Source organism: Hippocampus comes, unplaced genomic scaffold, assembly GCF_001891065.2.
Source record: "Hippocampus comes isolate QL1 unplaced genomic scaffold, H_comes_QL1_v1.1 scaffold167, whole genome shotgun sequence".
Classification (NCBI taxonomy): Eukaryota; Metazoa; Chordata; class Actinopteri; order Syngnathiformes; family Syngnathidae; genus Hippocampus; species Hippocampus comes.
The window spans coordinates 804455-820229 of record NW_017805502.1 but is presented as its reverse complement, the minus strand read 5'-3'; the positions used below and the strand labels follow the sequence as shown (position 1 = coordinate 820229).

The 15775-nt window shown below is 41.3% G+C and overlaps 1 protein-coding gene across 2 annotated transcripts in view; it reads left to right on the top strand.

Annotated features, from left to right (window-relative positions):
* Positions 1-15775, top strand: part of fgd (faciogenital dysplasia) — a 49791-nt gene extending 34016 nt beyond the window's left edge. For both annotated transcript variants that reach the window (XM_019877288.1, XM_019877287.1), the window contains 16 exons: positions 90-684; positions 3297-3386; positions 4901-5037; positions 5312-5468; positions 6412-6550; positions 6919-6977; positions 7381-7527; positions 7655-7747; positions 7853-7932; positions 8302-8332; positions 9054-9158; positions 9540-9593; positions 9671-9772; positions 10466-10594; positions 11661-11801; positions 15103-15775. In XM_019877288.1, coding sequence (XP_019732847.1) covers positions 90-684; positions 3297-3386; positions 4901-5037; positions 5312-5468; positions 6412-6550; positions 6919-6977; positions 7381-7527; positions 7655-7747; positions 7853-7932; positions 8302-8332; positions 9054-9158; positions 9540-9593; positions 9671-9772; positions 10466-10594; positions 11661-11801; positions 15103-15348 — 2305 coding nt within the window. In that variant the 3' untranslated portion in view covers positions 15349-15775. The remainder of the gene's footprint in view (positions 1-89; positions 685-3296; positions 3387-4900; positions 5038-5311; positions 5469-6411; positions 6551-6918; positions 6978-7380; positions 7528-7654; positions 7748-7852; positions 7933-8301; positions 8333-9053; positions 9159-9539; positions 9594-9670; positions 9773-10465; positions 10595-11660; positions 11802-15102) is intronic.

The window sequence follows — 15775 nt, the reverse complement described above, 5'->3', positions numbered from 1 at the left end:
TGAATGAACACACCTCAATTTGTTTCACCATTGATGTGCTTTTTAGCCTCACTGTCCGGTGTGCAGTCATTGCTTTCCTTTCTTCCCAGGGTCCCCATCTTGGGGGCGCTTCCCCGCTCCCAGCTACACCTGTGTCTTAGAATGGACACTGCGTGTGACATCACTTCCTCCTGTGACCAGGACACCACAGCAAAGATAGCGGGAGACTCCTCCCCTTTGAACAAACTCGCACCCTGCACCTCTGAAGAAAATGACGATGTGCCCGAATTGTCCTGCCTGGCGTCTATGCACATGGACGGCTCCGATGACACCCCGTTGGATGTGGAGGTGGACATAACCCACGGCGATGGCTGCCTTGACGACAGGGAGCGGGATGAAGGCTCCTCCCACGAGTTTCTAGACAATCCAGACTCTTCGGAGCAGATCAAAATTCCCAACCGGGACAGCGGCATCGACAGCCCGTCGTGCGCCGCGGAAGGGGAGGTGTTCCCCAACGAGGACGCCATTGACGAGGAGGATCATTATGACAGTGTCACGGAAACGGAGAGCGTGTCTTGTTGTGTTACCCTAAGCAACAAACGGGATTCGACTCAGGATGAGGACAGTGACTTGGATGAAGGGAGCAGTGGAGAGATCAACTCTCTCACAGACACACAAACCGGGTATCTGACAGATGCACAAAAAGTGAGTACCTACTGAACATGCTTCCGCCGCATTGTCACGTAACCTGGTATTAGTAACTTAGTTACTTTTCAAATTACATAAAGCACATTACAAGTGACTATATTAATTACTTTTAGCTCATAGTCATGATTCAAAATTTTGAACTCTGTTCCCTGTTCCAAAAATGAGCTACTACTTCTCCAACTACAATCTCTGGAGGACTGTCATGTTGCTTGAATTATTTAAATGAGGAATTTAAAACAAAAATAATGTTTAATTATTAATGTGCAAGCGCAAATACAATCAAAGGTAGGAACAGGCTGAGGTAGGAAATGAGCTGCATCTGAGAAAAACATTGGGTTTAATGCTCAGTCCCCCAGGTCACCCTCAGTTCAAGTCGCATTCAGCGAGATCGTGACTCGTGTTGCCGTGTCATCCGTTTACAAGTGAGCTGGATATAAAATAGGGTGTCAGCGGTATGGGAATGAGGCAACATTGTCAAAACGCCTTGACTATGCTCAAGGTCAGGAGCTCTTGTACAAATGGCCATTTCTAAGAATTTTCATGGCACCTTTGAATCATCTTTCCTCCTCGAGCCAATCTCTATTATTATCTCAGCCTGGTAAGAATACTCCTCACGAAATGCGACACGCCGTGACAACCTCACATTGGCGGCCACAAGTGCTCGACTTGACTCTAAAAACGGCTCTGCAATTACAGAGAGAGATGAATACCTGCCTGCAAGCGGTAACAGGAGCTTGCGTCGGATGCTGGATAAAAGGCTCCCCGCATTTAAGATCGTTTCACTTTTCTCTTATCCTTCAGCCACACTATTGATCGTGGACAGCATCGGCCATGCATATCCTTATCCTCGTTGCTTCTTACTGTATGTGCCATACATATTTTGGCACCTGTAGGCAACAGAGGCTAATTCTTATTATTTTTTTCTGTTTGATTGATTTATCTGATCAACTTCAGTCAAAAGAGAAACAGTCAATCCAGAATTTTACAGGAAAACAAATCCAAACGAAAAGCCCTTGGGCGAAGTTGCTGCTGACCAAACCTATGCTCTTTTGTACAAGACAAGCATATTAAGAAAATTATCGAAGCACCAACACAAATTCCATCATCTCAGAATGAAATTTATGTCATGAATCGAAAACCAAACCAAAACTTGTCACGCCCAAAAAATTCCACCCAATCATGCCAACAAAAATGTACACTATGTACTGTATACGCTTTATTTTGCGCTTGGTTCCATATATTTATTCACTTCTTAAGTGAATTCTTAAGTTAAGTATTCTTTTAAAAAATACAATTGAAGCATACATTTTCAGCAAATTATCATACTTACTCCACAAATGTACACCCTTAACTGAGAGACATCCTTGTTTCTGTTAGCCCACGTCTTATATTTCTGGAAAACATCAGTTCCCCTCAAATCATCACAACTCTCTCCGTTTCCAAACAGATTCGAATTGAAAATTAGAAGATGAATATGACACTAGATCAAGGTTGCATTTTTTATTTCCATTGGCAACTCGTACACAACTGAGAAGGTAGCGTAAACAGTAATTGAAGACCACATCCTTAGGTTCGCAAAAGTATTGGAGCAGCCAGGCGTAGTCTAGATGAGTGCTGATTAAGACTTCTGATGAAGTTGCAATCGCTGCACTTGCAATGACTGCAACAAGCGTGTGACTCATTGACATTACCAAATTTTGGCATTGCTCTTCTTTTGAGAGACTTTTCCAGGTTTTCGCCACAGAGCTCATTCAGTTGATACAATGTTTTAGGATATTATGGAAATTCAGTTTCGTAAGTCCACGGGGTTTAAGCTTGGTCGTCTGACCAGTCTGAGACCTTCTTTAACTGAGCCCTGTTAATGTCTTTGTTGTGTGTTCTGGCTCCTTGCTGCATGGTGCAGGATCCACCACTCAATTTGGTTGCAGCTTTCTTTAAAATAACAAACAAAAATTTTAATGCAGACCGCTGAGTTTACTGTTGTCATCATGTGTTAACATCAGTAATAAAGATAAATGAGACGGTCAGAGAAGAAGCCCTGCAAGACTAACCCATGACAGGAGCGCCACACCATGTATCACAGATGAGATGGTCTTGTATCCTTCAGATCAGGCGCTTGATGCTCGTCTTTTTGCATTTTGACAAATTCTAGCCTGGCGTTCCTATTCTTCTTGATAATGAGTAGTTTACAGTTTCTGGGATAGGCATTGCACTGTTGCTGTTGATGTTGGTTACTAAAATCGCCAACGTGTTCCGCCTTCTCCAGGATAGTCCAAATAATTGCACCGGCAATGGCCAATGTTTGTGCAATGGCTCTGATTGATCCTCTCTCAGCTCCAGAAGTGATTTTTTTCCATTTTTTTTTTTTTTTACGCATAATACATCTCTCCCGTTTGTTGGTTGTACCCATAATAGTATAAATGTCTTGCCTTTTCAGGCAAAAAAGCCAAATCTGAAACTGAGTTTTTTTTTACAAGTGCATTGTAAAATAACTTTTTTTTTTTTTTTTTACATTTACATTTTCATTCTTCTTTATTAACATTTTGGGGTGACTTCAGTAGTAGTCTTCCCTGCACTCAATTGGTACGTGTGTGATATGTGCCCCACAGTGCTCAGAAGCGCACAGGTTGCTGAACATTGCCAAAGAACTTCTCCACACTGAAGAGGCCTACGTCAAGAGGCTCGACCTCCTCGACCAGGTAACCTCATGGGAGCCTCGTGACGTCTTGCCAACTGGCGCTTTCGTAAGCATGCCGGAATGTTTGGGTACAAATTTCAATTTCCAGAGTGTGCCAGCGGTCTGAGTGATTAAGATCAGGGCTGAGCCGGATTAATAAGTAAATGTTCTGTGATCCAGGGAAAGCAGCGTTGTGGACCGAATGAATCGGAGTAAGCGCAGTTGTGACAAACGTTGACTCTGTTGCATGCATGTGATATATACGAAATGGTTACCTCCAATCCAAGCAGATTGACAACTCTGGTGTCTGCGGAGTGCCACGTGTACAATTGTGTGTAAATCCCTGGATTAATGACGGATTAAAAGTGTGGGTTTCTGAAAATATTAGCAGGGTTTGTAATTAGAAAGCTCATTAAAACAATCTAAGACGGTGCCGAAAGTGATGCATGCCAAGAGATGACTTGTGTTTTAGTAGGAATAACTTCACCTTTTGACACATTTTTTGCGAAAGGGTTGATTTCAATGTAAATGAGTTTCACACTCCATTTATCTCCTCATACACTGTGATGCAAATTGGAATTCCAAAGTTGTCCAGTGGGTTGCGTGGTGGTCATCTACAAGCACGTTAAAAAGTCTGTTTTTCCACAGAACATTTTTGCCTCCTGTAGTGATCCCGGTGCTCTCACTCCACATGAAACAGTTCATCGCCTGTTGTTGTCACGCCGGCATTCATGTGACATTGATTGGTTTTCATGGAAATGTTTGTGCCCATCCATGACTTTGCCTCTGGCTCTAACAAAAGGTTCTGCATGTAATTAATTACCGCAGAGAAATTCCAAATCTGAGCCTTATGGCCAATTTAAAAATACTTGACACTATACTTTGCAGAATATATTTGGGTATATAATGTTTTTTAAATGTTTGATCATTTTAATAATTGAATAGGTCAGAATCAATTAAAACAGGGCTTGTTAAAATGGTGTTGTTGTCATGGCGACCATAGTTTGTCTACTTTTTTGGTGTACAACATTGGTGAGCCAATTAGGTTCAGTTTTTTTTTTTTAATGCAGCTTGTCAAAACTTTGCTGCACAAAGGTTTATGTTCATAAATGTTATGAAAACAGACATAAATTCTGCTTTCTGTCACTCACGTTCAATATCGGTGCATTGTCAAAATGTTCTGCTGGCCCCAAAAGTTTTGACAGTCGACTGTTAGTCACTACGGTGAGTTGTGTCAAGTTACAAGACAAGTTGATACAGGAAAATACTCTCGAATCATGTGTCATATTTATGCAGCTTAGTTATCAACAACCTTGAGCCTTCCTTCAGCCTTCCGTCCCTCATAAAAAGTGCGTTATAATCAAGTGAAATGCCATGAGACATTTTTGGACATTATATTAATGGACATGACTAAAATATTTTCGTGGTATGCGGCATACACCTGTCCCTTTTTTTTCTCGCTTTATTAACCAAAATCAACGTCACGTGTTTTTCACACTGAAATTACAGTATGTCGTGCGCATATTTTCTCTGCAGGTATTTTGCACTAAGCTCACAGAGGCCGGAATCCCTCAGGATGTCATTACAGGGATCTTCTCCAACATCTCCTCCATCTACTGCTTTCATGACAAGTTCCTGCTCCCAGAGCTCAAGACACGCATCACTGGAGAATGGTGAGGAGGATCCGCCACCCGTAGCATTCAAGAGACTGTGGCGATCACTTAGCAATCAGGATGATTAGCATTAGCATTAGTATTGGACTCTTGTTAGAGGTTTTACATTGTCACAGTGTTGAAACTGGAACTGGAACTATAATTGTTCAATTTCCTTACGAGGTAATGTAGCTACACTCTGTGCTTTAACACGCAACTTGTCTTCGTAAGGATCTGAGTTGTTTTTAATCAAGCTTTAAGTGCTGTTTTTGGTTTTGTTTTTTTCCCCCCGCAGGAATTCCAACCCTCGTATTGGGGACATCCTTCAGAAACTGGCACCTTTCATGAAGATGTATGGCGAGTATGTGAAAAATTTTGACCGAGCGATGGATCTGGTCAACACCTGGACACAACGGTCTTCGCAGTTTAAGGGCGTCGTCCAAAATATACAGGTTTGTGTGTATTGTGTTGTGTTGAGTGGGCATGGTGCTATTTTTTCATGTCACATTACTGTGGCACTTCAAACAAAGTCATTCACTTTTGGTTCATAGCCAAGGGACTTTCTTGTGACATTTCCTTTTCACTGGCTTGTCCTAGCTCACAGTAATGTGATCATGTCTCAGAATCCCAGTCATTTGGAATTCATGTCAAGTCACATTTTTTTATATAGCCCTTAATCACAAACAGTCTCAAAGGGCTTCACATGCCCACAGTTGACAAATTTTCGCGACATCCCCTGACCTTAACCTCCAGGAGGGCAAGGAAAAACTTGAAAAAAAAAAAAAAAAGAAAAAACCTTGAGAAGGGGCCGCAGGTGGGGGCATCCCTCTTCCAGGATGCCAGACTGCAATGTATGCCGAGTGGGGAACATTCGTCTCAATATTGTATGATGAAATGTTCGTTCAAATTATGTAAAATCTATTTGACAAGATGAAAACGCTGCAGGGAGGCGCCTTTGGAGAGGCAGGTACCCCTTCTGAACCTGACCCAGTTGGTCAATGAAGAAATCTTCATAGCAGCGCCTCCGAGTAATCGACCCAGCTCTTCAAGAATTCATGCCCACAATATATTTACACCACCCATACACTTCATTAGGTACACTTGCACATCCACTACTGGAGGAGTTGGAAAAAAAATGAAACGGATGCAAAATTCAGTGCTCAGTTTTTAGCAGCCAGAGGTTAATTTAATTGTATATACACTTTTTTCTACAACAGTTGTAGAAATAATGTCACAACGTCAGACTAATCAACACAAGCACAACCGCAAGTGAAAACAAATTGTGTCAGCGTCACTTCAAAGACAACTTTACTTTGGATCTGAATATTTTGCCGGTTTTCCGAATGTGTCTGTTGAGAGTTTCTGTATGTTTGTTTTTCACACTGCGATGAGCAGAAACAGGACGTTTGCGGCAACTTGACTTTGCAGCATCACATGCTCGAACCGGTGCAGAGGATTCCCCGCTATGAGCTCTTGCTCAAAGACTACCTGAAGAACCTGCCCGAAGATGCTCTTGACCGAAAGGATGCAGAAAGTGAGAGCAGCAAAACACTCATCATCACCTTCGCTGTCTGTCTGAGTCACAATAGCACATTGTAGTGAGTCTTTCTTTGAGATCGGGTGTAGCACTCTGGTTCTGGAAAGGTCAGATCAGACTTCAAATGCTCCAGCATCACAGTGTCCGATTACAAAAGCCTTAAGTTCAACCCTTTGTTTAGTTTATAGGGTTTTCCCTCATCCACTCCACATTCCACAGTCGTTTATCACACTGGTGTTGCTCGCAACTTTCAACAGGCTTTCCTCCACAGTTAAGAATGGCCATGTACATAACTTCCCGTCTTAACAGTCTCATTTTTGCGCATTTCAAATTTCATGCTCACATATTTATGCTCTTTTCTACAGAGGCACTGGAGTTAATATCTACTGCGGCCAATCACTCCAACGCGGCAATCAAGAAAATGGTGAGGCTCAACAAAAATCTGTCCAATACCGTCTCATTGAACTCTATGCATGACAACACTCATATGACGCACTGCTGATGCTGAATTGTTGCTGCAAGTGTTGGTCTGAGGGAGTGAACACACTGAGTTGGTTCAGACAGGAAGTTGCTGTTTCCTGCATCAAGTTTCACAGTGTGCGGATGTCTGACTGGCTTGGCGTGACACCCATCCTCTTCATCACTTTGACTTCTCGGTCTGACTTGTATCCCTTACTTCCCTGAAACCTCCCAATGTGGTCAAATGATCGATCAAGAAATATAATACCTGCTCTTTGCCTGGCCAGCAAAGCGATGGATGACTGTTCTGATAAAACAACGCCATCTTGTGGTGTGGATCTCATTCCTGCTCTGTCTGATGTTTCCAGGAGAAGATGCACAAACTGCTTGAGGTTTATGAGAGGCTGGGAGGGGAGGAGGACATTGTGAACCCAGCCAATGAGCTTATCAAGGAAGGACATATCAAGAAGATGTCAGCCAAAAATGGAACAGCACAGGACAGATACCTCTACTTGGTGAGAATGAAATGACAGCGCGAGATAGGATTTTCACAGAGAAGAGCCCCAACTTGATGTTTTTTCTTCTCTCTCTCTCTCTCTCTCTCTCTCTCTCTCTCTCTCTCTCTCTCTCTCTCTCTCTTAGTTTAACAACATGGTACTCTACTGTGTGCCTAAACTCCGACTGATGGGGCAGAAGTTCAGCGTTAGGGAGAGAATTGACATTGCTGGCATGGAGGTACTTTGTTATAGGATTGTTTTTGGGTTTTTTTTTTTTTTTTGCCTCAAGATGACCTATTTAAATTTCATGAATGCAAATCATCACGCTTCGTTGTTTCCTCAGTTGCAGGAGAACGTGAAGCAGAATCTTCCTCACACATTTGCCATTATTGGCAAACAACGTTCACTCGAACTTCAAGCCAGGTAAAAACACTTAAACAGACACCACAGAAACGTTCAAAGCTTTATCATCATTTTATCATACAGTATTAATAACTGTTGTCAAACAATAAAATAATTGGAAAACTGCATCATTTGCTTTACATAAGTCACTTTAAGACTTGATATAATTGACAGTTTTAATAAGTGGGCACTTCAGCTTCCTCCCATTTGAATGTGAGTGTTCATGGTTAATTGCCCCGCAAATGGCTGGCATCCAATCCAGGATGCAAAAATGGATACCTTGATCTTATCACATCATAAAGTATAAAGATAAGCAACATTACATACAGAAAGTGTCAAAGGTTTAAAAGTAGTGAAAAACACATATATGATGGTGGTTTTCTCCCATAGGACAGCTGAGGAAAAAGAAGACTGGATTCAGGTAAGTTAAAGCAACACAAATCTTTTGGGGGTACCAAACTCACCTCAAAAAAGAGTGCCTTAATGGTGCCGCTGGAATATGGCAATGGAGACTCTTTGATGGAACATTGGCTGAAAAGTTTGGAAAAAAATGTGTGTAAACAAACAAAGCAACATTCTGGTGCATGGTATTGAGCAATCTCCGTGTGGAGGTGCAGGGGTGGGTGAGCGTTTTGCCGGGAAATTGGGGGTCAGACCTGACCCTTGTGGTGGTTCAGCTGAATTAGAGAATGCACTCACAAAAGATTTCCTGCCCACCCACATGGTGTTGGGGGCTTACACTATTCTCCACTAAAGCCTCTCGATAATGGCTCATTGAGCTCATTACAGCAGAGAAAAGCTGATTATGAGTTTGGCGGCCTTGAAGAAGAGGTGGCCTCATTGCACAGAGGGTTGAGGGTGAAAGCTGACAGACAGTGGAACATACACTCAAAAGATTTGGATTGTGAGGAGGGTTTAATGCATGAGAAGGGTAAGGCTGAATAGGGTAAGGTAACCAAACTACTGGAAAGAAACCACCACCACCACCACTCCAAACTCCCAACAGCAATCAACATATTGTTAATTAATGGATTCCAACCGTGTACTGTACATCATTGCAGCTCAGTCATATCTCGTTCATCTCCTTCCCTGTCCTCCATCATCATCATCATCATCTGCTCCAAATCTCTGTTCACACTCAGGTCATCCAGGCCACGATTGATCGACACAAGCAAAACAGCGAGACTTTCAATAAAGCCTTCAACAGCTCCTTCTCGCGGGAGGATGACCACGCCCCGGAATCACCGGTAAGACCACCTTGAACATTTGATTGATTGGGTCAGTGATGAATTATGAGCCATACCAGGCACCAAGTACATTTACCATCATCTGGTCTGCTTGAACAATTCTCCATATATGAATGTGAATCATACACACATTCACAATTTAAGATGCTCTTCTTCTTCGCATAACGACTAGTCTCCCACACCTCACGCATGACCTTATAGGGAAAGCCCAAGTCAAAAATGATTCCTATGGATCTGCTTTGACCTACTTTAAGCTGCTGCGCCTGGTGCACAGCCAAACACAACTGGCTTCCTCTGTGACTTTAGACTGACACCTTGTGGAAGGGATGCATAACTGCAGAAATAAGCCTGTGATGCTCACGTTTGCGTTCGTATTCTCAGGGACCCTGGTCCAACACGTCCATCGACTCGGATGGGGAAAGACTGCATGAAAGGGTGAGTATACATTTCTTGTGTTGTGCTGAACTATGTGCATATCTTGACACTTTGGTTTTGTTTTGTTATTTTTGCAGAAGAGTTCAAGAAAGAAAGATAAAGAGAAGCAAACGTGTAAAGGATGCAACGAGAGTTTCAATTTCACAAAACGCAAACACCACTGCAAGTCCTGTGGAGGGGTGAGCATATTATATATACCCATCCATCCATTTTCTGATCCGCATTATCCTCACAAGGGTCGCGGGGGGTGCCGGAGCCTATCCCAGCCGTCTTCGGGCAGTAGGCAGGGGACACCCTAAACCAGTTGTTTGTCTATGTGTGCCCTGCAATTGGCTGACAATCAGTTCAGGGTGTACCCTGCCTACTGCTGGGAAAGTACGCCCCATCGTGAGGTTGAACGGATTCTAAAATGGATGGATGCATTTATTACTCTTGGGAAAATGACGCTTCATCAAGCACTTCTGATATTTTTGACTCCTCGAGATGATGCTCTTGGTTTAAAGATAAAGACTAGTACAATGGAAATGAAATTTCCACTGCATCCTTAAACCAAGAGTGCCATCTCGAGGAGTTAAAATTTTATAAATTATGTGTGCGTTTCTTTCTTAATCAAACATGTATATGATTAGTTTATATATTGTCACTGGACTGTGAAAAAAAACGCATGTCCAGTTTTTGTTGTTGTTGTTTTTTTATTTATTTTTATTTTTTTTATTCTTACGTTAATTGGGTGTCTTCATTTCGGACATCTCATTAATATTAAAAAAATGATTAAAATGGACAGCAGCAATATATATTATTTGTATATTTCTTACAAATAATGTTAATTTTGTTTGCATCTTTGAAATAAAGACAGTCAATCAATCCCACAGGCCATATGTGCAAAGTGTTCAAAAACCTTGGACAACAAAACAAGTCGAGTGTGCCCGGAGTGTTTTGAGGCCAGCCTAAGTCTGGAAAATCTCAATGGTGGTGAACAGAAGAGGAAAGCAGCGCCTGAGGTGAGACACCAAGACAGTAAGCCATAAAACACACACACGCACGCACGCACGCACGCACGCACGCACGCACGCACGCACGCACGCACGCACGCACGCACGCACATCCCTGTGAGAATCATACACTCACTGGATACATTATGTACAGCTGCAAATGTTAATGATATCGAGGGCTCTATCAGCAGTTCGCCTTGTACAAAGAAAGGAGCAAAATATTACAAACAAGCAGCAAAGTATAAAACAGTGCCATTTTAAGGCAAAGCCAATTGCAACTTCAATAACTACTCCTTTTTTATCTTATTAGATCACTTTAGATTCTGCGTGGTAATCTAGGGAAAATCAGAGTGTTTGCTGGGTGTACATTACCATGTTCAAGTGACACAGTTAGGTCTTTTTACTCCCAGGAGGAACAATTGGGATGTGGGTCATCACACTAAAATGATAACCAAAAAGTACAAAATGTTACTTCAAATATACATGCACATTTACAGGGGGTCCATTCCTGCAGCACTCAGGAGCCTAAACTGATGCATAATTAAGTAAATATTTTTTACAGTAAATATTTGTTGAACAAAAACTCTCAGAGGCCATAGATGTAAGATAATTGAAGTTATAAAACACTACGTACAGTGGTAACACTATGCCGCGAAATGTATGTCGGAAACCGAGGACCCCGATAGGCAGTCAATAGACAAGGGGTCACCAACCTTTTTGAAACTAACAGCTCCTTCTTGGGTACTGATTAAGGCGAGGTCTACTAGTTTGATATACTACACCTTTGAAATAAATTTGCTCAAACTACCTTCATATGTTATAGTTAATGATTAAATATATTCATTTCTGAGAAGACACTGATCACATCAGCGAGTTGTCACAATAATTATGAAACATTCCATTGGGTCTTACTTAAAATTGTTCCTATTGGTGAACAAGTCAAAATGTGCTGTGGAACTTGCTATTCAAATACAACACGCAAAGCCTGTTGTCTTTCACATTCCGCCGTGTCCCCGAACGCACCGGTGCTTTACCGTATTTGTACTGAAGCGGTGTCGCATGTCATCTGTTTTAGAGGCAAGCATCATTGACAGGGGAGAACTGCCTCTTGTGTGGCCACCTCCATGTGCAGGAGAAAGGAAAGAGTTGGACCAAAATGTGGGCGGCTGTCACAAAGGCTGAGCCACTGGTGTTGTATCTGCAGAGCAGTGGGCAGGTATGGCCCAATGTGTACTCTACACAAACACACATACATAGACTGGTGCCAATAGTGCTGCTTTATTTGTAAACTTTTTCATCGTTGTCTCAGAGGTTTGTTTGAAGCAGCTATTTTTGTTCACATGCAGCTAAAGAGACAAGTTGGCATCCTTGGATGGAAACGAGGGGTGTCAAAATGTATTGATTAATCGACAACTGTTTTAGTCACCGAGTAATCCTTTAGAGCCATTAACTTACAACTGTCCAAATCCTCACATTTCAGCCTTTCAACAGGAATTATTCTCTGATTACTGTAGCTCTTCATGAAAGCAGACCGATTATCATGCGTGTTTAATCAAAACAAGACATTTGCAAACATCCGCTTGTGCTTTGGAAAACAATGACCGAACCACCAACTGAATCATTTCCAAAACGGCTGCCCAGTACATCAATCCCTCACATGTGACATTGCTGCGTTAAACAATGCAGCAATAAAACAGGTTAATCAAGATGTTTTTTATGTGTCCGTAAAAATGTTTACGCTGATTTCAAAGGTGTCTTTCCATCAGGTTTGTGAGCTACAGTATCTGATGTAAAAAAAGCTTGCGCAATACAGATTTAACTGTGCGTTGTCATTTATATGTATGACGTTTCAGAAAAGAAAATCCACCTGATACAGAACCTAACCCTTAATTCAGAAATATTGATCAATATATTATTCATTATTATTATTATGATTATTAGTATAATAATTATTATTAGTATAATAATAATAATAACAATTATTATTATTATTATTACATTCTTGGCTCAGCAAACTCTGCCCTTTGAATGAAAGGACATCTACTGTATAGGGTTACCATGGCGTATTGTTTTCACGGTACCGTCTGGTGACAGTCACTTCTGGACTCTTGTCTCTGCCATCACCATCATTTTTCTTTCTTTGAGTTCACAGACGTATTGGGTTCAAGATGACGTCTACGTTTCTTTTGTCTCAGACAAACCCCTGTGAGAATCATACACTCACTGGATACATTATGTACAGCTGCAAATGTTAATGATATCGAGGGCTCTATCAGCAGTTCGCCTTGTACAAAGAAAGGAGCAAAATATTACAAACAAGCAGCAAAGTATAAAACAGTGCCATTTTAAGGCAAAGCCAATTGCAACTTCAATAACTACTCCTTTTTTATCTTATTAGATCACTTTAGATTCTGCGTGGTAATCTAGGGAAAATCAGAGTGTTTGCTGGGTGTACATTACCATGTTCAAGTGACACAGTTAGGTCTTTTTACTCCCAGGAGGAACAATTGGGATGTGGGTCATCACACTAAAATGATAACCAAAAAGTACAAAATGTTACTTCAAATATACATGCACATTTACAGGGGGTCCATTCCTGCAGCACTCAGGAGCCTAAACTGATGCATAATTAAGTAAATATTTTTTACAGTAAATATTTGTTGAACAAAAACTCTCAGAGGCCATAGATGTAAGATAATTGAAGTTATAAAACACTACGTACAGTGGTAACACTATGCCGCGAAATGTATGTCGGAAACCGAGGACCCCGATAGGCAGTCAATAGACAAGGGGTCACCAACCTTTTTGAAACTAACAGCTCCTTCTTGGGTACTGATTAAGGCGAGGTCTACTAGTTTGATATACTACACCTTTGAAATAAATTTGCTCAAACTACCTTCATATGTTATAGTTAATGATTAAATATATTCATTTCTGAGAAGACACTGATCACATCAGCGAGTTGTCACAATAATTATGAAACATTCCATTGGGTCTTACTTAAAATTGTTCCTATTGGTGAACAAGTCAAAATGTGCTGTGGAACTTGCTATTCAAATACAACACGCAAAGCCTGTTGTCTTTCACATTCCGCCGTGTCCCCGAACGCACCGGTGCTTTACCGTATTTGTACTGAAGCGGTGTCGCATGTCATCTGTTTTAGAGGCAAGCATCATTGACAGGGGAGAACTGCCTCTTGTGTGGCCACCTCCATGTGCAGGAGAAAGGAAAGAGTTGGACCAAAATGTGGGCGGCTGTCACAAAGGCTGAGCCACTGGTGTTGTATCTGCAGAGCAGTGGGCAGGTATGGCCCAATGTGTACTCTACACAAACACACATACATAGACTGGTGCCAATAGTGCTGCTTTATTTGTAAACTTTTTCATCGTTGTCTCAGAGGTTTGTTTGAAGCAGCTATTTTTGTTCACATGCAGCTAAAGAGACAAGTTGGCATCCTTGGATGGAAACGAGGGGTGTCAAAATGTATTGATTAATCGACAACTGTTTTAGTCACCGAGTAATCCTTTAGAGCCATTAACTTACAACTGTCCAAATCCTCACATTTCAGCCTTTCAACAGGAATTATTCTCTGATTACTGTAGCTCTTCATGAAAGCAGACCGATTATCATGCGTGTTTAATCAAAACAAGACATTTGCAAACATCCGCTTGTGCTTTGGAAAACAATGACCGAACCACCAACTGAATCATTTCCAAAACGGCTGCCCAGTACATCAATCCCTCACATGTGACATTGCTGCGTTAAACAATGCAGCAATAAAACAGGTTAATCAAGATGTTTTTTATGTGTCCGTAAAAATGTTTACGCTGATTTCAAAGGTGTCTTTCCATCAGGTTTGTGAGCTACAGTATCTGATGTAAAAAAAGCTTGCGCAATACAGATTTAACTGTGCGTTGTCATTTATATGTATGACGTTTCAGAAAAGAAAATCCACCTGATACAGAACCTAACCCTTAATTCAGAAATATTGATCAATATATTATTCATTATTATTATTATGATTATTAGTATAATAATTATTATTAGTATAATAATAATAATAACAATTATTATTATTATTATAATTATTATTATATAATTATTATAATAATAATAATTATTATTATTATTATTACACTACGATGTGCTTGATAAAAAGTGATTGAGGACAAAAAAATACTCTACAAAAGTTTCATCTGTGCTTAAAAAACATGTGTACATTTATTATATAACCCATATGAACTGGTTAAAAAACAGTAACCGGGAAAAAATGGTCTGGTAAAACGCTGTAAAAATTGATATTAAAAACTGTATCTGTGGATATTAAAAACTGTATCTGATTAATCGATGGAATGATCAATAGAATCATCAATTCTAGATTCTAAAAATGCTCAGTAGTCACAGCCCTCGTTTAAATCCAACTTTGAAAAAGTAATAACGATGATCATTTCGCACCATCTTTGACTACAACTCCAAATAAATGATTGATTCTGAATGTGTTGCACTTATCCCTGCAGGACCTGAAGGGGGCGAGAGCCGTGCCCCTGTCCGGCTTTGAGGTGACGACGCCGTCGCCGTCCTCAGGTGAAAGGTCAGAGGTCAAACATGTAATCCGGCTCAGTCACAGTCCGCAAACTGTGCTGTTAAGTGTGCAAGATGCCGAACTCCAGGCCAAGTGGGTTGACCTCCTCTCAAAATCAGCTCGCGGCGAAACGGCCATGAATGCGTCAACAAATGTGACTGATCACAGCAAGAGCCAGTAGTGGACACGCCCTCCTTCCCGTACTCCCCCCCACCCTGCGCCCTGTGTAAAGAGCACAACTTACTTGAATTTGCTTACCTTGGCACTTTTTGTTTCGTGGAGGGGACCATGCAGTCCTTCCTGTACACCACTTCGATCTCATCCTCACTCACACCTCCTCCTCGCCACAATGCCACGTCATAGGCTCGCCGTGTGGCGTCCGCCAGGATGTTTTGTTCCTCTGCGCAACCTAAGAGGATCTTCTGATGGACTCATGTTTTATTTTTATCATAGCTGAAGATTCCCACATGGTTTTAATGTATAAGTTCCCTGTACATTATCGTATTATTGTTGACTGTGTTGAAAAGCATCACGGCCTTGTATTTTTTCCATCATGTGAAAGTGTGTGTGTGTGTGTGTGTGTGTGTGTGTGTGTGTGTGTGTGTGTG